Source organism: Podarcis muralis, chromosome 5 (assembly GCF_964188315.1).
Source record: "Podarcis muralis chromosome 5, rPodMur119.hap1.1, whole genome shotgun sequence".
NCBI classification, from domain to species: Eukaryota; Metazoa; Chordata; class Lepidosauria; order Squamata; family Lacertidae; genus Podarcis; species Podarcis muralis.
Window position 1 is genome coordinate 8951297 of NC_135659.1, and position 23765 is coordinate 8975061.

General features: G+C 43.1%; 1 protein-coding gene across 3 annotated transcripts in view; it reads right to left on the reverse strand.

Annotated features, from left to right (window-relative positions):
- Window positions 1-23765, reverse strand: part of ACBD6 (acyl-CoA binding domain containing 6) — a 97133-nt gene that overhangs the window by 12554 nt on the left and 60814 nt on the right. Inside the window, exon 7 of one of the 3 annotated variants that reach the window (XM_028732417.2) lies at window positions 18914-19054. The exons of the other annotated variants lie outside the window; for them this stretch is intronic. Coding sequence (XP_028588250.2) covers window positions 18929-19054 — 126 coding nt within the window. The 3' untranslated portion in view covers window positions 18914-18928. Of the gene's footprint in view, window positions 1-18913; window positions 19055-23765 lie in introns of those variants that run through there. 3 annotated transcript variants of the gene reach the window in all.

Genomic DNA, 23765 nt, shown 5'->3' on the forward strand with positions numbered 1-23765 from the left:
GGCTCATTGGCTCACAAGAAAGCAAGTCACACAAAAACTAAGCTCTTCAGATTCATGCATGCTAGCACTGTACCACTACACAAAATGGATTATATAAATATCCCTAAATTGCCCTAAACTTTTGGAATGCAAGAGGTTGTTCACATTAGGGTTTTTTATGTTTAAAAAAGTGTGGAATAGTGCAGCAACACAGTTTTCCATGTGTAGCCCTGATAAATTGTCTCTGGGCAACTACTGCGGGAAATTTCCAGTCCTACTGTAAAAATGCACCTATAAATAAGCAAATGGAACAGAGTGACAACATTTGATCTTTTTTTCTTGGAAATTGAGCAAGATAATTAAGTTTCATTTTGAGTTACTAAGCAAGAAGAGGGAATATTTGCCACAGTTATTTATACTCTGCTCTGTTCCAGCATGAATTACTGCCTAAATGTAGCTCATTTGGGGCTGTACCTATCAACAAGAACTAAGGACAACTGAAATATGGGGGGAATGGTTAATTGATCATGATTTTATATTTCACATTTCTTCACACTAGGAGTCATTATGTCCATACCGAGGCCGAGTTCTTGCATTACACCGATCTTGGAAGCTCATCCAATAAGTTGTTCGCATCAGCTCTCAAACTGTCATCCATTTTAAAGATGGCTGGGAATATGAAGCTTCTGTTGCCTTACATCACATTAAATTAACAGCAACTCACAAGCAAACAAACAAACATGGCTTCTAGGGATAGATGAATCTGTCAAGTTTAGTTTCTCATTGTTCCAGTCTTTAGTCTAACACATTTCTTTATCAGTTTGTGATTTTTTCTTTGTAAAAAAAGCTGCCATGAAAATGCATCCAAATTTAAGGGAGGATTTCTCATAAAATGCACAATTCTGCAAACAATTTTCACCAATGCATGCATTTTATACATACTTTCCCCTCTGCTTTTTTGGTACCATATTTTTTGTTTGGAGAACAGCATTGCAAATTTTAGATAAGTGAAAACTTTTAAAGATTTGTCCACACATTTTGTGGGGAAGTATGAATTAGGCAGGTCTGGATTTAAAATGGGAACTAAACCAAATTTCTCCTCTATTCCTAATAGTTTCCTTATTAGGTTCCATGTAATCTGCTGTTGCCCACGAATGTGGACCTAAGGACAACTAAAAGACGAAGGTTTCATGAATAACTCCCGATGGAAGAAATAATGAATATTCATGTGAGTTACAACCAGGGTGAAAACATACAACATGGGAATCTTTGATCTCATTTATCTGACAATGGTTAATGCCAAAACTAAAATACTGCAAGGAGTAAGAGGGAGGCCAGCACAATGCAGGAACAAAATAATTTTTAGGAATTTTGACGGAATCTTGCTCTCCACTCTCAGCACCAGATAATTAAAGCACTGCTACACTGACATAGTCATACCTCGGGTTGAATGTGCTTCGGGTTGAGCGCGTTCGAGTTGCGCTCCGCGGCAACCTGGAAGTAACGGAGCGCGTTACCTCCGGGTTTCGCTGCTCGTGTGCAGACGCTCAAAATGACATCACGCACATGCGCAGAAGCGGCGAAAAGCGACGTGTGCGTGCGCAGATATGCCGTCGCTAGTTACGTTTGCTTCTGGATGGGAACGGGGTTCCAGAACGGATCCCGTTTGCATCCTGAGGTACCATTGTATTTCTTTCTTTTTTTAACTTTAATTTTTATTGAAGCAAGTCAAACAAAGATAAAGGTAATGGGACCCCTGACCATTAAGTCCAGTTGCGAACAACTCTGGGGTTGTGGCGCTCATCTCACTTTATTGGCCAAGGGAGCCAGCATACAGCTTCTGGGTCATGTGGCCAGCATGACTAAGCTGCTTCTGGTGAACCAGAGCAGCACACGGAAACGCTGCTTACCTTCCCACCGGAGCAGTATCTATTTATCTACTTGCACTTTGACATGCTTTTGAACTGCTAGGTTGGCAGGAGCAGGGACTGAGCAATTGGAGCTCACCCCAACGCGGGGATTCGAATCTCCGACCTTCTGATCAGCAAGCCCTAGGCTCTGTGGTTGAGTACTTAAGACCCTTAGGAGTCAAATTTCACGTTATACTGTGAATTAAGAATCCTGTGTATATTTGTTGTACGGTATACAGTGGTGCCTCGCAAGACGAAAAGAATCCGTTCCGCGATTCTCTTCGTCTAGCGGTTTTTTCGTCTTGCGAAGCAACCCCATTGACAGCTTAGCGGATTAGTGATACAGTGGTCTAGCGGCTTTTCGCGATCAGCTGTTAAGCATCGTAGGTTTTTTTTAGGGTCCTCTGAGCATTTTGCGACACATAATTTTTGAGTTATCTTTTCAACTTGTGCAAAATGCCACATTTTTATACTAAGGTGGAAGCTGCAAGTCCTGTAAGGTTTTTCTATTTGGAGCAAGTTAAGTTCTGGTGGGCACCAGCATCCACGTCAAGAGCTCCTGAAAGTTGAACCCCTGCAGTTGATTGTCCCATAGATTTAGCAAACAAATCTGCAGTGAAGCTGGAATAGGATAGCTGAGTATTTTGCTCATTTGTTGGCAGCCCCATCATAGGTGGAAAAAGAAGATAAGAACAAGGTCCTACTAGAGAAGAAACCTTCTTACTAGTTCAGGAAGAAAGGATGCATTTGCAGCAACAAGTTGCCCTGAGGAGTTATTATTATAGTGGAAGGGCAGTGCTGGATCCAGGAATCCCGCAGGCACTTTATGTGATCAGATAAAGTCTCAGAGACTTCATTAATCACAGGCAGGAAAATCGCTCACCCCCCCCCCCCCCCCGGATTACAGCTGTTCTCTATCAGCATCACTGGAATTTTCTCTGGTTTTTAACCACAGCCTCCAAATACTTTTGCAGATCGCCACTTCTGAATACTTTTGTTTAAAATACAGAGAGCTCGGTGCCATGACACCCAAATGCAAAGCAATGGATGGTCTCATACGGGAGCTAGACATCAGTGATAGCGCCAAACAGTGAAGAAACTTACATGTCGACTTGCAAGAAGCTGACATAGCCTCTCCGACAGTCACCCTTTGAGTCCTATTAGAGGAAATGAGAAAGCACACTCCCTCCACAAAAACTACATTAATTTAGGATCGGAAGCAAACTTGATCATCTCCCTCCTTCACCTTGATTCCAATCATTTGTGAACAAACCAAACACCTAATACAGATCCTTGGAATATCCTAGTTCTTACTCTCCTGCTTTGTGAGAAATGTCAATTTAATCTTATGCTCTGTTTGGAGTTGTTTAAACTACTACTAATACCTAAGAGGAGCTACCTTCTTATCCCATGACTCCCAAGTTTACTTTAATAAGGGACACATCAAAGGCTTATTTAAAGTCCAATGTATATAATATAATGGATAAGATCAGTCTTATCCATATTTGTTGTTCCATCTGCCCTTGAGGAACAGAAGAAGCAACAGCCAGTGTGGGACTCCCATCTTCATTCACTGCTACTCTCACCAGCTGGGCTCCTCCTCCCCACTGACAGAGGTCACCAGTTCCTCCTGCCTTGTGACAAAGAGTAGCAAGACCATCTGTTGCAGGGGTGACTGCATCAACTGAGCACCTGTGAACCTATATGATGCAACGCGATTGACAAGAAGCCAACAGATGATGATGATGATGAACAGATTTCAGCTAGACCCCACCCTGTTATATCAGCAATTTCCAGCTGCATTACATCCACTTTCAGGAAGGCTAGATCATAGATTTCATAGTATCGTAGAACTGTAGAGTTGAAAGGGACCCAGAGAGTCATCTCGTCCAATCCTCTGCAATGCAGGGATCCTGCCAAAGCCCGCCCAGGCTTGGCTCAAACCACCAACCTTCGGGTTACCAGACACAGTGACCCATTGTACCACAAGGATCAATGATCAGCAGTTTTCAGGGGCCACCAATGCTTGTTTTTGAACTGAGCAGCCCACCTCCATCCAAAGGCATTAATATAAGCACCTTATACCATTAAGAATTTAGTATCTGAGTTTGCTAGTTCTCCTTTCCCCATTCTTTTTTCCTTATGTGTCATGTCTTTTTAGAAGGTAAGCCTGAGGGCGAGGACTGTGCTATTTTTATAGAAAGTCACTCTGGGTGAAAAGTGGAGTATAATGCTTTGAAAAAATAAACAAACAAATAGACACAGAACTTGAAAAGATCGGTGATTAATGAATTAATATCTAGGAAAAGACTGCAGGCTAATTCGTTTGTAGCTTCCTGAATCCTTTTTTAAATGTTAGTGTTTCATTGCTGGCTTTCTGAGCCTCTGCTATAAAGGCTGGTGCTGGAGTAAAGTTGATTTGTTTTGTTAACACAGCAGAGAAAGAGGGCAATCATAAGGGAAGCAGCGAATTGGTCAAGGAGATGGTGGGCAGCTCCCTTATACTGGACACCTAGGAGGTGGGAAGCAAGATACAGCAGCCTGAAGTTATTTCCTTGGCACTAAGCAGAGCCTTACTTGCAAAGAAATCAAGGGAACTAAGCAACAGACGCAGCTAATGGGGCACATATAAAAAGGAAGGAGGAGATCCATGACTCTCCACGTTCAGAGGGGGGGCCAGGAATCTAAGAGGAAACAAAATCAAAAGGTAGGTGGAGATTAGGAGATTCTTCAACTTGATCCAAGTGCATATACACCCTTGTTGGACTTTGCCACCTGTGAACCAGCAAGAACAGCTGTCTGACTTTATGCAGATTCAGTCTTCTTCATCTACATAGCCTTGCCTCCTCAGCTGCCTACTTATTCAGAGGACTCATTTGGGAATGCACAAATGTGACTAAGGGAAAAGAGAAGTGGGCTGCCCAGATGGCAGGGGTTCCTGTATTGTACTTCATTTATTACACTTAAACTCTGCTGTTCTTCTGAAGAACACAGAAGGGGTTTCCAGGTAGTCTGAAACAGAGATAGCTGGCAGGGTGGCCAACACCCCAGAGGACAGGATCACACTTCAAAACGACCTTGACAGATTAGAGAACTGGGCCAAAACAAATAAGATGAACTTTAACAGGGAGAAATGTAAAGTATTGCACTTGGGCAAAAAAAAAATGAGAGGCACAAATACAAGATGGGTGACACCTGGCTTGAGAGCAGTACATGTGAAAAGGATCTAGGAGTCTTGGTTGATCACAAACTTGACATGAGCCAACAGTGTGAAGCGGCAGCTAAAGAAGCCAATGCAATTCTGGGCTGCATCAATAGGAGTATAGCATCTAGATCAAGGGAAGTAATAGTGCCACTGTATTCCGCTCTGGTCAGACCTCACCTGGAGTACTGTGTCCAGTTCTGGGCACCACAGTTCAAGAAGGACACTGACAAACTGGAAGGTGTCCAGAGGAGGGCAACCAAAATGGTCAAAGGCCTGGAAACGATGCCTTATGAGGAACGGCTAAGGGAGCTGGGCATGTTTAGCCTGTAGAAGAGGTGGTTAAGGGGTGATATGATAGCCATGTTCAAATATATAAAAGGATGTCATATAGAGGAGGGAGAAAGGTTGTTTTCTGCTGCTCCAGAGAAGCGGACACGGAGCAATGGATCCAAACTACAAGAAAGAAGATTCCACCTAAAGATTAGGAAGAACTTCCTGACAGTAAGAGCTGTTCGACAGTGGAATTTGCTGCCAAGGAGTGTGGTGGAGTCTCCTTCTTTGGAGGTCTTTAAGCAGAGGCTTGACAACCATATGTCAGGAGTGCTCTGATGGTGTTTCCTGCTTGGCAGGGGGTTGGACTCGATGGCCCTTGTGGTCTCTTCCAACTCTATGATTCTATGATTCTAGGGCTTCAGCAGTTGAAAAACATAATGTGCCTTCAAATGAGTTCTCTGTGTGTCCTAATTAAACCTGTTTCTGTGCAGAGAAGTTAAATTCACATATTCATACCTATCAGCGTATAGAAACTACATCCAACAGATGTGCAACTAGCTAGCCCCTTCTTAAGCAACATTTCAAATGCAAACATTTTATCAACAGGCACCTGGTGTGGTGCAATCTAAGCTGATAATTCACCCCCTCCCCCCCAAAAGCACAGAGTTCTCTAAAACATAAAGGACCCATGCTGTATGACACTTGTGCTATACCAAATGTTTATTTCCTGCGAGATTTATTTCTCACCTTTCCAATTCCAAAAGGAAATGCTCATGACAACCAAAGAGTGTAACGCTGCCAGCCCCTCCCCTCCTACCCCCAAGCCCACCAAGATCTGTTCAGGACATCAAGGCGATCCCTTTCTTTAACATGCTTAATGAACAGGGAGCCTTAAATCTGAAGCCCCTCTTCCATTTCCTGCAGCCCCTTTTGCAGCATTTTAGTCACTGGCTCCCTTCTGCCTTCCCCAATTGCTTATCGCTTTAGTATGGATGAGGCAGGTACCTGGTTATTTAAAGAGCAGGATAAATGGTCTGAGACAGTTTCCCCCAGCTCCAATTCACCAGGGAACGCTCAAGAATTCCACCTGACACTGGGACAGCGTTGTGCTCTTAAACAATCTGCCGTCTGATCCGATTGTTCCCCAGTGGGGAGGCAGGCCGCAGCTCACTCAAGAGTCATTGATTGGATTAACAGCCTAATTCCCAACAGATGAATAGAATACTGATGTCTTGTCAGCCCAGATCATAGAAGGAAAACACAATCTGCTGCTACAGCTTGGAAATTTAACCCTTTCAAAGCAGTACGGGTCTGGAGACCTGTATTTTCAAACACAACATTATATTCATTTCAACAATGGTTCGGCTAACTATATGTACTAGAGCTTTTGCTTCCCCCAGCTGACGTAATATTTAAGCTTTTCTTAAATAGAAATAGGCACTGGAAGTCCTTAGAAAGAACTGTAGCATCTGCACAGCCCCTTGAATGAGTTTAAGTAGCTCTCAGAAACCCAGCTGTTGTTATTCTTGTTTATCCTCACAACCACCCTCTGTGGTAGTTTAAGCTATGCCCTCCCAGTGAGCTTCATGGGCCAAAGGGGATCTGACCCCAGGTCTCCTCAGTCCAAGTAAAGCATCCCAAATACACTTTGTCACATCAGCTCTACCATTTGATGCAAGACTGAAATAATAATAATAATAATAATAATAATAATAATAATAATAATAATAATTTACTATTTGTACCCCACCCATCTGGCTGGGTTTCCCCAGCCACTCTGGGCGGCTTCCATAGAAACCAAAAATACACTAAGATGTCACACATTAAAAACTTCCCTGAACAGGGCTGCCTTCAGATGTCTTCTGAATGTCAGGTAGTTGTTTATCTCTTTGACATCTGGTGGGAGGGCGTTCCACAGGGCAGGTGCCACTACCGAGAAGGCCCTCTGCCTGGTTCCCTGTAGCTTTGCTACTCGCAATGAGGGAACCGCCAGAAGGCCCTCGGCACTGGACCTCAGTGTCCGGGCAGAACAATGGGGGTGGAGACGCTCCTTCAGGTATAGTGGGCCGAGGCTGTTTAGGGCTTTAAAGGTCAGCACCCAACACTTTGAATTGTGCTCGGAAACGTACTGGGAGCCAATGTAGGTCTTTCAAGACCAGTGTTATATGAAACTTCAAAAAGAGAGAGAAAGGGGTGTGGGTGTGGGTGGGTGTATCAAGAGTAACATTAGAAACATGGAAAGCATTTATTACTCTGTGTCTGTCTAAAATAAATAGTTTACAGGATTTGATATAGGATAATCAAGGAGACAATCAGGAGGACAGTGAATCAAGAGAAAAGCTGAAAGCTGCAGGAGTGTGCAGTGCAAATCCTCTATGTGCCTTTTCCGATATAAGTCCATTGAGCTCAATGGGTAACACTCTCAGGCGAGTATAGGCTTGCCACCCTAGCTAGCTTATCTCTCTATATGATAAAAATATAATAATGCCATCACAAAGCTTTCATTGGAGAATTTACAGTGCCTCAATGCAACCCTGGAATTGCATGAATTCAGAGTAGGGTAGGGAAGCAAAAGTGAAGGAAGGCTGCACAACAGGCATGGGAGTGGGAAGAGAGAACAGTGACAAGGGAAAAGCAGTGGTTTAAAATAGCAGAAGTTTGGGTTGAGTTGGCAGGGGATGACACTGAAGGGGGAGCAACAGTTTAAAGCAATGTTTGAGTACTGTACATTAAGAGTTTGGAAAGGCTCTGTTGTGTAAGCTTTTAGGTGTTAGCTTCTCTACTGTATCCATCTCTACTATTTCACCTTGTTAAAATATTTTCATTAAAACTTCAGCATTTCCACATCCCTGCTTTATTCAAACCTCTGCTATTGTTTAGAACAGTCACTTGTTTTCCTTTCAGCATCTCCCCCTTCTTGCTTTACTCAAACCCTTTTGTGCTTCATGTAAAAGAAGTGAATGGTACAGAGCCCTCAGCAACTAGGGATACATTGCAATCTTTCAGTTTCCTGGCAGTACTTAATTGTCCTTAATACTGAATTTGAGTAGTCTCATGCTTATCAATTTGGAAGTGAAACAAAGCCACCAAAAATAAGGGAATGGTTTCTGCATACTAGAGGGTTCCCTGACGAGTAAAAGCACGAAAGTTGTAAATTAAAAGGAAATGCATTTTTTAAAATCCAAAATGGCCCAAAGTGAACTGATGCTCACTGACTTCCAGAACCTATGTGATTAAACCAGGGAGGATGAAGTGAGGAGAGAGAAAATTGGCCTCATTTAAGCCCCGGCAGTTCGCTAGGGGAACGTGTTTACAGTGGTACCTCGGGTTACATACGCTTCAGGTTACAGACTCTGCTGACCCAGAAATAGTGCTTCAGGTTAAGAACTTTGCTTCAGGTTGAGAACAGAAATCGTGCTCCGGTGGCGCGGCGGCAGCCTCCATTAGCTAAAGTGGTGCTTCAGGTTAAGAACAGTTTCAGGTTAAGTACAGACCTCCAGAACAAATTAAGTACTTAACCCGAGGTACCACTGTACTTTAAAAATAAAACAAACAGTACAGCATCTGCTCTTAGCTATGTAATTTCCAAACGCTGCACAGTAGGGTACTGTGAGATATAAATTGAAGAAAGGCTCCTGTTAAGACTAAAGGACCCGGTCTCATCATGAGTCAGTGCTCTGGCCTTGCCTCTTTCCAATCAGTCTGCTCTGTAGCTGGGTAATTATGCTCTGCCACAACAGAATTATCCACCTGTAGGAACGGATGGGTACCTCATCAATTACCCTTGGCTGTGATCTCTCTCAGCAAAACAGAACCTGGGAAGTGGTGAGTTTGAGGGAATGGTTGCTGGGATAGGGAGGGAGCTTGATGAGTCAAGAGGAGAGGGGTGCAAAAGGCTTGAACAGGTCGTAATCTGCAGTTCAACTAAGCTGGTGGAACTGTACCTGTAAATTTCTTACACAAGAAAGTAAACCCTACAGGGAAAGGCAACCACAGTGTGGCTTGCTAGCCAGTCTGGCAGGGGTGCTGGAGTCATTCCCGACTGTCCTTTTGGCAATTGCTAAACCCTTGGCTGTGAGCAATGTCTAGCCACTGAGTCCTCACACAGGGTATCTATTTGCCTAATTTTAATGAAAAGCTTTTTTGTAAGTTGCATATTTTAGACATGCCCTCCTAAAGCAATGTACAGCAAAATAAATGATACAGAAACATTGGCTATGTGGCCACATCAGAAGAATATATATACCGTAGCATCTCGGCTTGCGTTACCCTCAGGTAACGTAAACTTTGGGTTGTGAAAATGGCAAACCCGGAAGTGTGTTACTGCATGCACAGAAGCAGTCTACCACCACGCGCACATGCGCAGAAGCAGTCTATCGCTGTGCGTGTATGCACAGAAGTGGTCCTCAGGTTGTGGAAACCTTGGGATCTGACCGGGCCTCTGGAAATGATCCTGTCCGCCAAAGGAGGTATCACTGTACTACTAAACAAAGTTGCTCTGGTTAAGTCATTCAAAACATTAACTGAAGGTAGCAGTGAAGAAAAAGGTCTTTGGGGCTTCCCCTTAAATGCCTGAACAAGGTGTAAATCATTTGGAAGGAGTTCCACAGCTGTGGACCACCACCGAAAAGACCTTTTCTCTTGTGCTCGCCAATGTCACTGATCTTCCCAGTAGGTGCATGAGCAACACCTCTCAAGTCAATCAAAATGTTTTCTAGTTTTTGACCAGTTTAACTAGTTTGTTTTTATCACTCTGGATCAGAAGGTCGGCGGTTCAAATCCCCGTGACGGGGTGAGCTCTCGTTGCTCGGTCCCTGCTCCTGCCAACCTAGCAGTTCAAAAGCACGTCAAAGTGCAAGTAGATAAATAGGTACTGCTCCGGTGGGAAGGTAAACACCGTTTCCGTGTGCTGCTTTGGTTTTGCCAGAAGCGGCTTAGTCCTGCTGGCCACATGACCCGGAAGCTGTATGCCAGCTCCCTCGGCCAATAAAGCGAGATGAGCGCCGCAACCCCAGAGTCGGTCACGACTGGACCTAATGGTCAGGGGTCCCTTTACCTTATTTTATCATTGATTTTTTTTTTTAAGTTGTAAGCCACCTTGCATCTCAACTAGAGGGAAAGGCCGGTTATAAATATATTAATTTAATAAACCAAGTATGGGCATGATAATCTGAGATACAGTATTGGCTATCTAATATCCTGCCTCTATGCTGACAGTGGACATCCCCAACGGATGGAGGAAGCATAGGAATAACATGAAGGATATGATTTTTAAGACAAGAGTTTGCTATTTTTGTATGCATTTTTTATGTTTTATGCCGCCTTGAGCATGGTTTTAACTATGGAAAGGTATCATACAAATTAAATTATGTTTGTAAATTATGTATGTCTACTTGCTGCCTTTGTGCATGAGTTGCTACTCTGGTAGGCTTTCCCACATTCCAATAGGAACAAAGGAAATGGTAGAGTAACTGATGCATTCTGAAGTACACTTTGGAGTGAATTTTACTTCCAGTTTTAGTTCAGAATATACAGGTGCTTCAGCTATAATGAGTATGGAAGTGCTGATGTAACTACTAAGCCAAGAATAAAAATAGTAATTCACTAAAGATCTTCCTAAAGAGCCAAACTTAAATAGCCTTTTTGGAGTCTGCAAAAGCAGCAGGTTGGCAAAACAGAAAGCACCATCTTTTAAGGAATCACGCAGAACAATCTGATAAATCACAGGTACGATGAATCCGATTTCTTCCAAAGCCATCTCTGGCAGACATCCATCAGATAAATGTAGTGAATGATGGCTGTTTTATTCAGTAGTAGAATGAGATATTTAATAACATGCCACCCATTTTAAGAGTATTTTCTAATTTGAATTTCTTTTAATTAGGCTAGCTGGGGCATGGTTCAAGAAGCTATATTAAAATATGTTTAAAATTTGCTATATTTGTTTTCACAATTGGAGAGGTCTGATTTCATACAGCAGGAGCCTACCTGAATTCATTCCGGGATTCCTTAATGCCTTTCAGTGCATGTTTCCTCTCTTCCTTCCCATCCCTTTCTCTCCCCCCCCCCCCCAATCCCTTTCTATCAGCTGAACGTTGATCTGCTCTTTGGTGCAAGAATGGTGTCCTAGATGGGGTTTCACCTTAGCCAATGAAGATCATATTCTAGAGCCTCATATCTGCCTGATGGGCCAGCAGGGCAGTAATTTCACTTAATCTCTCTGGACCCCGAGCTGCACGTGCTATCCTGATATCCAACAGCCGGTCCGATTTGGGCTCTCTGCCAGCAGTGACTTTACAGGCTTTGTGGCAGAGATTATTGAAAGGAGATTACCCCTTCTAAACCCCTTAGATTTTAATTATTTCTGTATGTATTTATAAAACCTACAGTCTGCTAGTAGCAGGGCACAACTGTGCAAGTACTCATCCTTAACCTGGTTTCACAAAAGGCCCAGTGCTACTGAGTTATGTTGAAATTTATTTTTTTATTTTCTAAAATTTATCTCACAGCCCTCCTCACAAAAGGGGCCCAGAGTGGCAATAGAGATTAATAATATGGTGCTTCAAATAGTAAAGTATTATAATCTAAACGTTTTTATGTTTTGTTCATTTTTTATTGTTATTATGGGCTTTAATAACTGGAAGTGGCCTGGGCCTCTCTGGATTTTTGAGAGGGCCTAGTGGTGGACACACTGGTGTCCAGTTCCAGCGACATTAAAAGTCTTAAGATTTGTGCACTGATTTCTATAGGCAGCCCTCATTTCCATCTCTGGGGACACTGAAAAAAGAGCTTCTCAGTGTGAACCAGGAAGTGACCTATCCAGAAAACAAGATAGTTCCCATCTGTATTCTCTTCCTCTGTCCTTTTTTGCTCTCAGAGGAATAAAGAGAAAGAGAAGAGTGCAAGAAAGAATGGTTACATCTGAATGTGGCCACTATGTATTTTTATTAATAAAGTGCATAAGAATTCATGGCACGGTGTAAGATTCAAAAATCTGGCAAAATCTTAATAACCTAAAATCCAAATTCTGTTTCAGGAACCTTGTGAAAACATGTTTTTACCAATGTGTTTCCTGCCCCCTAAGCTTATCCCCCCCCCATATCTTTGAACCTCTGCTGTGTATTTTACTGTTTTGTGTTTTTATGTTTAGTGCTTTTATATCATGATTTTTTGTTATGTTTTATTGAAAAGTATATACCACTTAGCTATTTTTAAATGCCCAGAAATTTCCAAAATAAGTAATAGGTATGTAACAAGAGGGGAAAGGCAGTGAGTAAGGTTCCCCAGGTCTTTCACCCGAAAGTTCTGTAGTGACTATGTATGTCTGGGCAGCATCAAAGGAAGGATCTCAGTTCAAGTCAGGCAACTGGTCCATTTAGCTCAGTACTGTGTACAAGGACTGGTAGTTGTTCTCCAGAGTTTCAGACTGGGAACCTTCCCACCCTACTTAAGAGTTGTATGGATTGAACCTGAGCCCTAGTGCATGCAAAGCATGTTTTCTATTGCTGAGCTACAAGCCTCCCTGGGCTCTAGATGGTGAAGCATCCTCTAATCCTCTACCAATGGGTAATCAGCACCTCCTGGCTCTTCCTGGTGACAGGGATAACTGATGAAGGCTTGTGGGGGCTCTGGCGTAAAGTTTCTCCTCCCTAAGCCTTAGATATCACTGCTGTGCCACAGGGTACATTGAAGCCATTATTGTTAAGGCTGTAATGGGCAAGAAGGAAGCTTGGTGGATATGACTGAAGCAAAAATGGGCTACCAGCCTCCATAGACAACAGTTACAGGCCACAGCACTTTGGTATCCTTTAGGAGAAAATTTAAATGTCCCTCAATAACGGGAAAAGATTAACGACCATTACTATTTGCTGCCCTTTAATGACATTGCCAAATCTGCCACCTTAAAGCAGGCTGCCCCACACTGCCTGACACAGGACTGGACCTATGAGAGATTCTCCATGATGGGAGGCTAAATGCATATAAACGTAAAGGGACCCCTGACCATTAGGTCCAGTCGTGGCCGACTCTGGGGTTGCGGCGCTCATCTCACTTTATTGGCCGAGGGAGCCGGCGTACAGCTTCCGGCTCATGTGGCCAGCATGACTAAGCCGCTTCCGGTAAAATCAGAGCAGCGCACGGAAACGCCGTTTACCTTCCCGCTGGAGCGGTACCTATTTATCTACTTGCACTTGACGTGCTTTCGAACTGCTAGGTTGGCAGGAGCAGGGACCGAGCAACGGGAGCTCACCCCGTCGCGGGGATTCGAACCACTGACCTTCGGATTGGCAAGTCCTAGGCTCTGTGGTTTAACCCACAGTGCCACCCGCGTCCTGAAATGCATATACAAGCCAGTAAATCATATTCAAAAAGGCAGCTAACGTTTATGTCTTGGTCACAACTGACCTTTAAGCACATGCATTTATTGAAATTACACACTAAAACCTCAGGTGTGGCCCAGAGACCCAGCAGCTTCCTCGAACCAACCTGGTGCCCTCCATATGTTTTGGGCTACAAAACAAATCAGCCCCAACCACATGGTCATCCAGCTGGAGGGCACCAGGCTGGTGAAGGCTGCACTAATAGCTTCCTGGGCTGGCTTTCACCCCCATCCAACTCTCTGCTAATCCAAGCCTGGCTTTTTCCTGGGAAAGGGGAGTCTGGAAAGACAAGGACTACCCACCTTGATCAAAAGCTTCCCCAATCTCTTTCATATAATCAGCGTGATACTGTAAATGGAAACACTCTTACTAAGCTTCGTTTTCGCTTCCGAATGTACTTGAGTGCCATAGGTATATATAGCAGTGAATAAATACCTACACATCAAGCCACTTTTCTGAGCTATCAGCTGCAAAGGGTCAAGCAACTATGTGGGCTTTTGTTTTTGTTTTAACTGCACGAGCTAATGCTTTGAGAGTGTCTTGATGGAATCAGGGGAAATTGGATTGCCGTCCCATTTACTGGCCTAAAACAAGCCTTTTTTATATATCCCATTAAAAAAGAAGCACAAGAGAAACCTTTTAAATGTCACTAAAAATTTCCCCGCAATGCGGAAGCCAGTCAGAAAGGCTTCAATTCTCCCTGAGAACTCTTAAGTAATGCAGTATGTCAGGATTTAATAAATTGGTTAGGGGGTTGTGTTTACACTACACTGTTTGTGCTACTTCAACTACAGGTAGTTTTGCAAGCTTAGCTGTCCTCAACACTTAAGAGACAAATTCCGGCAGCAACATACTACAGACTCAGTAATAGCAGCTTAGATTAAATTCAAATGGTAAAGTAAAGGGCTTCTCTTTTTCTGCACCTTTTGATGTTCTTTTTAATAAGATCGCAATCCTATACATATCTCCTCAGAAGTCAGATTACCGAAATAAACAAAATTTTAGGTGTCCGGAAAAGTATCGCTTAAGGATTTGTTGATAGGCATGAAGTTTTTTTAAATAATAAAAAAAACTCTCAGCATGAAGAATACGTTTGGGAACAACCAAGGGGGAAATGTGAACACGTTCAGTCTCAAATGCTGTCATGAACATGACAACATTACAAAAGCAAGCAGTCAGTGAGGAAGTCATGACAGGAGGAGTCAAAGATTTGTTAAAAGGAGCCCACACACTGCACAGCTCTATCAGAAGAAGCGTACAGCACACAGTGGCCACGACCAAAATCTAATCTTTTGCAAAGGTCTAAATCACAAAAAAGATATATTTTAAAATGGGCGATCAGGATACATCTCTCTGTTCGCCATACACCCTAAAATCTGCGTGCTGACACAGTGGCACCAGAAAACTGCTAGGGAAATAAGGGAAAGGGAATCACACTTTCAGCCAGTTTCAGAAAACAATGCACCCAGGAGACATATATTAGTGCCTAAATCCTTCCTCTAGAGCTTCTTAATCTATTTTATAAAATGTCAAAATTCAGCATGAAAATAGGATAGGGGGTGGTGAGGGACAGAGTGAATGGTTATTGGACCAATGTTAAAAGGATCAGGAGGTAGTGGTTAGGGGAGGGGGAGTGAAGGGGAATAAAGTAGTGGTTCTAATCAAATCACTTTAAAAAGCTGCAGCCTCTCAGCGCCTCTCAGAGTTAACCTTGCCAATCAGAGCGCAAGCAGGAGCATGCCTGTGCACATTAAACTGGGAGCGTGTCCTTGAACCCACATGGCATGCTTCACAGCAACCTGCAAAAACCAAGCTGTGAGTACCCTTAGGAGGAAGGGGGGGCGGGGAAGCAGCCTTGAATTCCATTATGAATGTTCCTCAGGAATGAGTTACCCCTCAAGTGGCAATGAGCATGGCAAAGAGAGCGCATACACTTTCCTGTTATTAAAAGGTGAGCTCATGGGATTAAGGCTTCTGTAACGTGAAAAATAATTTTTAAAAAGGCTGCTGGGAGGAGGGAGGGGGTCCCAACACTCACAAGTGCTACAACTCTGGCCAACAGGCAGCTGCATTGCAAACCCACTGTAATGGTTAGAGGCAAGGCGGCCACCTCAAAATAAGCATCCACTAAGCACTGCCACAGAGTAATCTAAAGGGATTATCCCGAGGCTGTAACAGTGCCATATATTAGGCAAGTGGAGACTACACAAAGGCTTTCACTTTTCTGACCTGAAGTGACTCCCCACCTTTTCCACATGGTCACAATCAGATTCCACTGATGTAAATGTACTGCTTTAATTTAAGGTATTGCCTTTCCTTAAACACCAAGCCGCCGATGAAAAAGGATGCATTTATTTCTAGCAACAAGTCTCAAAATGACAAATCCCACGACAGAATCTTTGTTCTGAAACTAAAATCACAAAAACCGAAAAACAGGTTTCCTAATTGGGCATGTGGCAGACTCAGAAGGCATGGCCAAGAATTCCTTCTTAGTTTAGGTGAGGTCATAAGGAAGAAGCAAAGTTGCAAAACACTCTGTTACAAAAAAAGCATATTAAAAAAGAGTAGCGCAGGGCATGCTACCTGACATTATGCAAGTGAAATGTCTGGTCATTAGCAGAGAGTTTTAGAGATACTCAGCTGTTTAGAGATAGAGCTGTTGTTTTCAACATATGGCCAAAATGTTATTAATATCAGAACAATGCAGTATGTACTTCTTTTTTCTAAAGAGTGTATCACTTTATCTAAATTCCTCAAAGTGTATGTAACTAACGGATCAAGAGATTTTTCCTCTACTGCACAAGTCCATTATTATATTCTAGCTTCAAGCATTAACAAAAACAAATATTTTATGAAGTGATCCCTGTAATATAGTGCAGTCAGTTTTTAAAAGACCAGTGAAGTCAAACTGCATGGATTTTTTTTAATTGTGTTAAAATGAAAAGCTACCAGTTGCAATATTTCAGGATTAGTTGGAGGAATCCTGGGGCAGGCATAATCAGCTTAATGGCAACAAAGATTACAGCATAGTTAGTGCAGCTGAAACGCTCAAAATCATTTTACAGAAGGGTAAAGCTCATACATTGAGCAAACTTTGCCCTTTTTATTTTCAGTCCTTCCCGCCACAGTGTGTTGCAGATCAACAAGCACATAAGCCCTTTTCAGGGCTTCTGATTAGGGGTTAACTTGTGATGAGTGCAGATACTTGCACTAGCGCTACATCCCCGCCCCCCAATTGCCTTGTATGAGTTGCGAGGATGAAGATCTGCAGTGGGGAGCTTCCTGTAGATTTGAAGATCTGAAGTGGGGAGCTTCCTAAGGTTGTTTTCTGCTGCTCCAGAGAAGCGGACACGGAGCAATGGATCCAAACTACAAGAAAGAAGATTCCACCTAAACATTAGGAAGAACTTCCTGACAGTAAGAGCTGTTCAACAGTGGAATTTGCTGCCAAGGAGTGTGGTGGAGTCTCCTTCTTTGGAGGTCTTTAAGCAGAGACTTGACAACCATATGTCAGGAGTGCTCTGATGGTGTTTCCTGCTTGGCAGGGGGTTGGACTCGATGGCCCTTGTGGTCTCTTCCAACTCTATGATTCTATGATTATGTATTCGTGAAGGTTCCCTGCATATTTAAAAACCCTGATATTCCAGAGCCTCCCCAAGTACAGGAAGCTCCCTTGCTTCAGACCTTCATCCTCTAACTGGCAAAAGGTGTCAGGAATGGCAAAGGGAAAGCAGAGCATGTGTATTCATCCTCATGAAACTCCCAGTGTTAATGTGAATGCCTAAAAAGAGCTGCAGCCTAAATTAGCATGTAGGTATTTAGAAGGAGCGGTTAACTGTAACTGTGTTACAACACTTGTCACGATTCAATTAAGACACAGAAATACCAGTTGTTGCCTGAAAAGTCTAAGTTATACTTACTTCATATTTAAAATGCACATTTGGGATAAAGCTAGGCTATTAGAGCAAGACTTTGTAAGCAAACAAGCAGATTCCACTTATAATGAGTGACTGAGAATCATTTTGCACATTTATCTTATAGTGGAAAATGGCTCAATACTCAATACGCTACATGCAATCTAGACGTGAAATGTGGTTGCTTGAGGGACACACTCCAAAAGTTGCAACTTCCTTTTAGTCTTTTTAAAACACACACACACACACATATATATATATATATGCATGCTGTATACCACCAGTTTGAGGGTGAACCTCACATTCTTAGGACAAAATTTGGAGAAAAAACGGGGAAATGTATCATATCTTATTAAGCAGCAGGTGTTGCTGATTTGCTTCAGAATCATTACGGGTGGTGATATTGGGCCCCAAGAGTAGGACTGGAAAGTGGCCAAAGTAACACTCATTTTTAAAAGAAATCTTGCGGGGGGGGGGGAGGGTTTCCTGGAAATTATAGTCCCGTTACCTAATTATCCACCCCCGGAAAATTGGTGGAAAGTATTGTTAAAGATAAAATAACCAAGCATCTGATACTGCTGCGGTTGGAAGGTAAACGGCATTTCCATGCACTCTGGCACTCATCACGGTGTCCCATTGTGCCAGAAGCAATTTAAGTCATGCTGACCACATGATCCGGAAAGCTGTCTGTAGACAAACACTGGCTCCCTCAGCCTGAAAGCGAGATGAGCGTCGTACCCCATAGTCACCTTGGACTGGACTCAATCGTCCAGGGGTCATTTACCTTTACCTACTAAAGCAGAGCCAGCGTGGCTTCTGCAAGGGCAAGTCCTGACTCATGAATCTATTGAAGTTCTTTGAGTATGTCATCAAGCATATAGATAGGGGAGATTCCTGGAGGCATAGTGTACTTGAACTTTCAAAGAGCTTCAAAGTACCTCACCAAAGACTTCTGAGTAAGTTCAGTAGTAAAGGAATAATAGGAAAGGTCCTCTTGTGGATCAGGTATTGGTTAAGTTGCAAGAAGCAAAAGTAGGAATAAACAGACGGTTCTCCGAATGGAGAGATTTAGAAAATGGGATCCCCAAGGATCTGTATTGGGATCTGTGCTGTTTTAACTTGTTCATAAACAGTTCAGAGTCAGGGATGAGCAGTGAGATGGTCAAGTATGGTGATGATACTAAAATAACGAAAAAGCTGAATAGCTCCAAAAGTACGTCTCCAAACTGAATGAATGGCAAACGCAATTCAATGTAAACAAGTATAAAGTTATGCATGTCCGGCCCAAACAAATCTTAATTTCACATATATGCTCATTAGTATTGATTGACCAGGAACGAATCCTTGGTGCTGGAGTAGATAGCTTGATGAAGATGCTGGCCCGGTGTGTGGCAGCTGTAAAAAAAAAAGGCAAATTCCATACTAGGGATCATTAGGAAAAGAATTGAAAATAAAAAGCTGCCAATATCATAATGCCACTATACAAATCTATCAAGAGTACTGTGTGCAGTTCTGGTCGCCCCACCTCAAAGAGGATATTGTACAGTTGGAAAGGTTCAGAAAAGGATGATCAAGGGGATGGTACAACTTCCCCTATGAGGAAAGGTTTTAGCGTTTGGGATTTTTTAGTTTAGAGAAAAGGCGAGTAAGAGGATAGCTTATAAAATTATGCATGGCGTGGAGAAAGTGGATAGAGAAGAGTTTTTCTCCCCATCTCATAATATAGGAACTTGTGGACATCCGATGAAGCTGACTGCTGGAAGATTAAGGACAGATTGAAGAAAAAGCACTTTTTCCTACAGCACATAGTTATAACTAGGAAACTGGCTCCCACAGGAGGCAGTGATGGCCACCAAACTAGGTAGCTTTAAAAGAGGATTACCGTATTTTTCGCTCCATAGGACGCGCTTTCCCCCCTCCAAAAATGAAGGGGAAATGTGTGTGCGTCCTATGGAGCGAATGCAGGCTTTCGCTGAAGCCTGGAGAGCAAGAGGGGTTGGTGCGCACCGACCCCTCTCGCTCTCCAGGCTTCAGGCAGCTATCCGCAAGCCTTCTGAGTGCGGCGGGAGTTCCTCCCCACTCCGAAGGCTTGCGGATAGCAGCCTGTTCTGGGGGCTGGGGTCGGGGGAAGCTCGGGCTTCCCCCGCCCCAGCCCCGCGGCTAAAAACGAAGCCCCACGCAGCCTCTCCCGGCTAGAGAGGTTGTGTGTGGCTAAAGAGGAAGCCAAGACAGCCAGTGGGATGGATCCCACTCGCTGTCTTGCCTTCTTTGCTCTTTGGGGCTGGGGTGGGGGAATAAAAAAAATCCTTTATTCCCCCCCCCCCTAAAAACTAGATGCGCCCTATGGTCCGGTGCGCCCTATGGCATGAAAAATACGGTAGACAAGTTCATGGAGGAGAGGGCTATCAATGGGTACTAGTCATAATGGCTATGCTCTGCCTCCACAGTTGAAGGCTGTAATGCTTCAGAGTACCAGTTGCTGGAAGCCACAGGAGGGGAGAGGGCTCTTGTGCATGGATCCTACATGGGTTTCCCACAGGCATCTGGTGAGAACAGGATGATGGACTAGATGGGCCATTGCCCTGATGCAGCAGGCTCTTGTTATGTTCTTATGACATAGGTAAGAAGGAAGAAGCTGGCCTACATTTCACCCCTAGGTCTATGTATGCTGAATCCTATTCAGACAAAGGAATTAGCCTACTTTCAGTTCCATTCAACACGTGATTTCAGATTGCTTTTATAGTTGGCAGAGACTAGAAATATACCGTATTTTTCACACCATAAGATGCACCTGACCATAACACGCACCTAGGTTTTAGAGGAGGACAACACGAAAAAAAATATTCTGAATCAAATGTTGTACTAAACTAAGGTATTTAAAGCAGTAAAGCGGGCGGCTCCTGTCCGCTTTGCTGCTTTAAAGCGAGCCGCGGAGGAGGGATGGACAGGAGCCATGGCTGCCTTCCTTCCCTCCTCTGTGGCTCGCTTAAAAGCAGCAAAGCGGACAGGAGCCGCTTACACGTCCCTCCTCCGCACAGCATTCGCTTCCTAAAACGTACAGACATTTTCCCTTACTTTTTAGGAGGGAAAAAGTGCGTCTTATGGAGCGAAAAATACGGTGACTTGTGTTTCAAATCCAAAGCGTATTTTGGACTCCTGAGTTCTGAAAATAATGAATATTATTGCCCAAGTGTATTAAAATATAAAAAGCAAATGATTTTTTTACATCTACTTTTTCACACCCAGATGCTGTTTCCCAAAACACTGCAGCATAACTATTACAAATAACTGCTTGCAGAGAGTTGTAAAACTCTGAATTATTAGAATTGACACTGCAACACTTGACAAGACTGAAAATCCCCAATATTGTCCAACAATACAAAACTACTGATGATCAAAACCTTACCCAGTTCTGCACTTTGTCCAAAGAGGCTTTCTTAGTATTTCTACTACAGTGGTACCTCGGGTTACATATGCTTCAGGTTACATACACTTCAGGTTACAGACTCTGCTAACCCAGAAATAGTGCTTCAGGTTAAGAACTTTGCTTCAGGATGAGAACAGAAAGCATGCTCCGGCGGCGCGACAGCAGCAGGAGGCCCCATTAGCTAAAGTGGTGCTTCAGGTTAAGAACAGTTTCAGGTTAAGTATGGACCTCTGGAACGAATTAAGTACTTAACCCGAGGTACCACTGTATAACATCATTGCAATTTTGATGCAGTAGTCGGTCTGTTCTTATGCACCATTCCTCATGAACAACAGGTTGGACCCTATACTTTTTTTGTTAAGTACCACTTCCACTATGCTTAGTGGAGAGCCAGTGTGGCGTAGTGGTTAAGAGCGGTAGTCTCGTAATCTGGGGAACCGGGTTCGCGTCTCCGCTCCTCCACATGCAGCTGCTGGGTGACCTTGGGCCAGTCACACTTCTTTGAAGTCTCTCAGCCCCACTCACCGCACAGAGTGTTTGTTGTGGGAGAGGAAGGGAAAGGAGAATGTTAGCTGCTTTGAGACTCCTTAAAGGGAGTGAAAGGCGGGATATCAAATCCAAACTCTTCTTCTATTTTCAAAAGACAGAAAGTACTTCTTTGCCCACTATCTACTATGCAAAGTTGATAACATTATGTATTCTCTGTGGCCGCGCCACAGTTATGGACCCCCCCCCCCCCGCAAAAGCTGAATGTTTATGGAAACGAAATGTTTGGTCTATACTGTATTTTGAAAGCCACGTTGCAGAAAACATTCTACTTTGTTTCAACCAGTATGTTACTAAGCCACTGCCTGTGATATGGAGCAGGATTGTAATCAGCACAGATGTCGCCTACCTCCTAGTGGTCCTTCTGTGGACAAGCCTGAGGGTTAAGCTGCTTATTTCTGCAAGCCGTAAGCAAGTTCTTTTGACCTCAGCCACTGCTAATGTGACTAAAGTCCTTGAACTACTGAAGATACATCAATAAACTGTAGCTAGCTCTTCACCATTTCTATGGGAGTTCTCTAAATTGCATTCTTCCATGCCTCACAGCAGCCTATAATATATCACACGATTCCCCTTCTGGGCTCCTATGGTCTTGGAAAGACTACAAACATAACTTGTGGAATACTGTACAGGACACTGCCCTTAACAAGACCAAGCCCTCTGGCCAGTGTCAAATAATCTGTCACTATAAAGTACTTGTATCCAAGCCAGATATTTATTGCTATTGATCCACCTGATCCTAGCAAAAGACTTTTGTTCTCCCAGCCCAGGACTTTGACCTCAATTAAGTTATGAATTTCAATCCGATAGACTGTTCCACTTACCCTGCTGCTCTCTCTGACTGGATTAATTAGAATTAGCTAGGCCACCCTCGAATGCCTCATGGATCATATTATTATAATAATAAATATAGAGATGGCAGCAGTATACAAGAAAGAATTTTGAAAGATTGCTCAAGCAAGTACATCATTCTGAATCTGCCAATACTAATTTATCTGAATTTGATTACCACATTTGCTGCTTTTTATTTCTATTAGAACAGAGTCTTCCCTGACATTATCTCAGCTTCAAAGTTCTCCCCTCTACATAAAGACACTCACATTGGCACTTGCTTTCACATAACACTCCCTAGTTGCAGGTTCAAAATGGTATTACAGCAGTCCGTCAGAACTACAGAGAGCAACAACAGAATAGTTATTAAGCACTTAGTAATCTAAAAGGGATGCTGAGACAATACCGTCTTCCATTACTACAGAGAGGGGTAATGAAAAAAGGATAGAGCAACCTTGCACATAGCCCTGAATGGCTATTATAATGCATTTGATAAAGGCTTTTTATATAGTTAGTTAATTGGCTGGTGGGCAAAAAAACGACCACCTTCATGGAGGTAAAGTATATATATATATCATTACATGCATTTCTGACATCTACACTAATGCTTGTGGAATGGTTATGAAATGGGCTTAATACAAGGCATGTTTGATTGGCTAGTGGAAATGTCTGAATTCCCTGGGGTCAGACCACTATAAGATATAGTATTTTGATACATGACTGATACACTGACTTAAGGATTTAGACAGTTCAGGTTGTCATACAGAAGCAGAAATGCTTTAAGCAGTCAGATCACTTAATCATTCAGGTCAACCATCTATAAGAGATTGCAATTATGTAACTCAGACTGGTAGAATGGGAGCCTTGTTTGTATAATGACGGGTCATAGCTCAGTGGTAGGACATTAGTTCTGCATGCTGAAACTCCCAGCTTTACTCTCTGCCACCTCTGGGAAGGGCTAGGAATGCCCCAAGTCTGAAACCATTCAGTGTAGTCTACAATATTGGAGACAATGCTCAGCTAGGTGGACAAGCTATCAAAACTCACATCTCTGCAGGGAGGTAAACCCAACTAACTGATCTTAAAACTGATCAGATTCTTAAGAACGGCAGATTCTTTCTGTTAATTTTAATGTGAGGGGGGGGGGGAAGTAGCAACTGGTTTAGAGATTCAGACACCTTTTAATGAGGCTGATGGGAGAATATTGTGCAAATTTCTAGCAAATATAGTGTGGGATACTACACTAGGGAGTTTCAGCATGCCTGAATATTTGTTTAATTTTTAATTCTAATGCCTGCTATA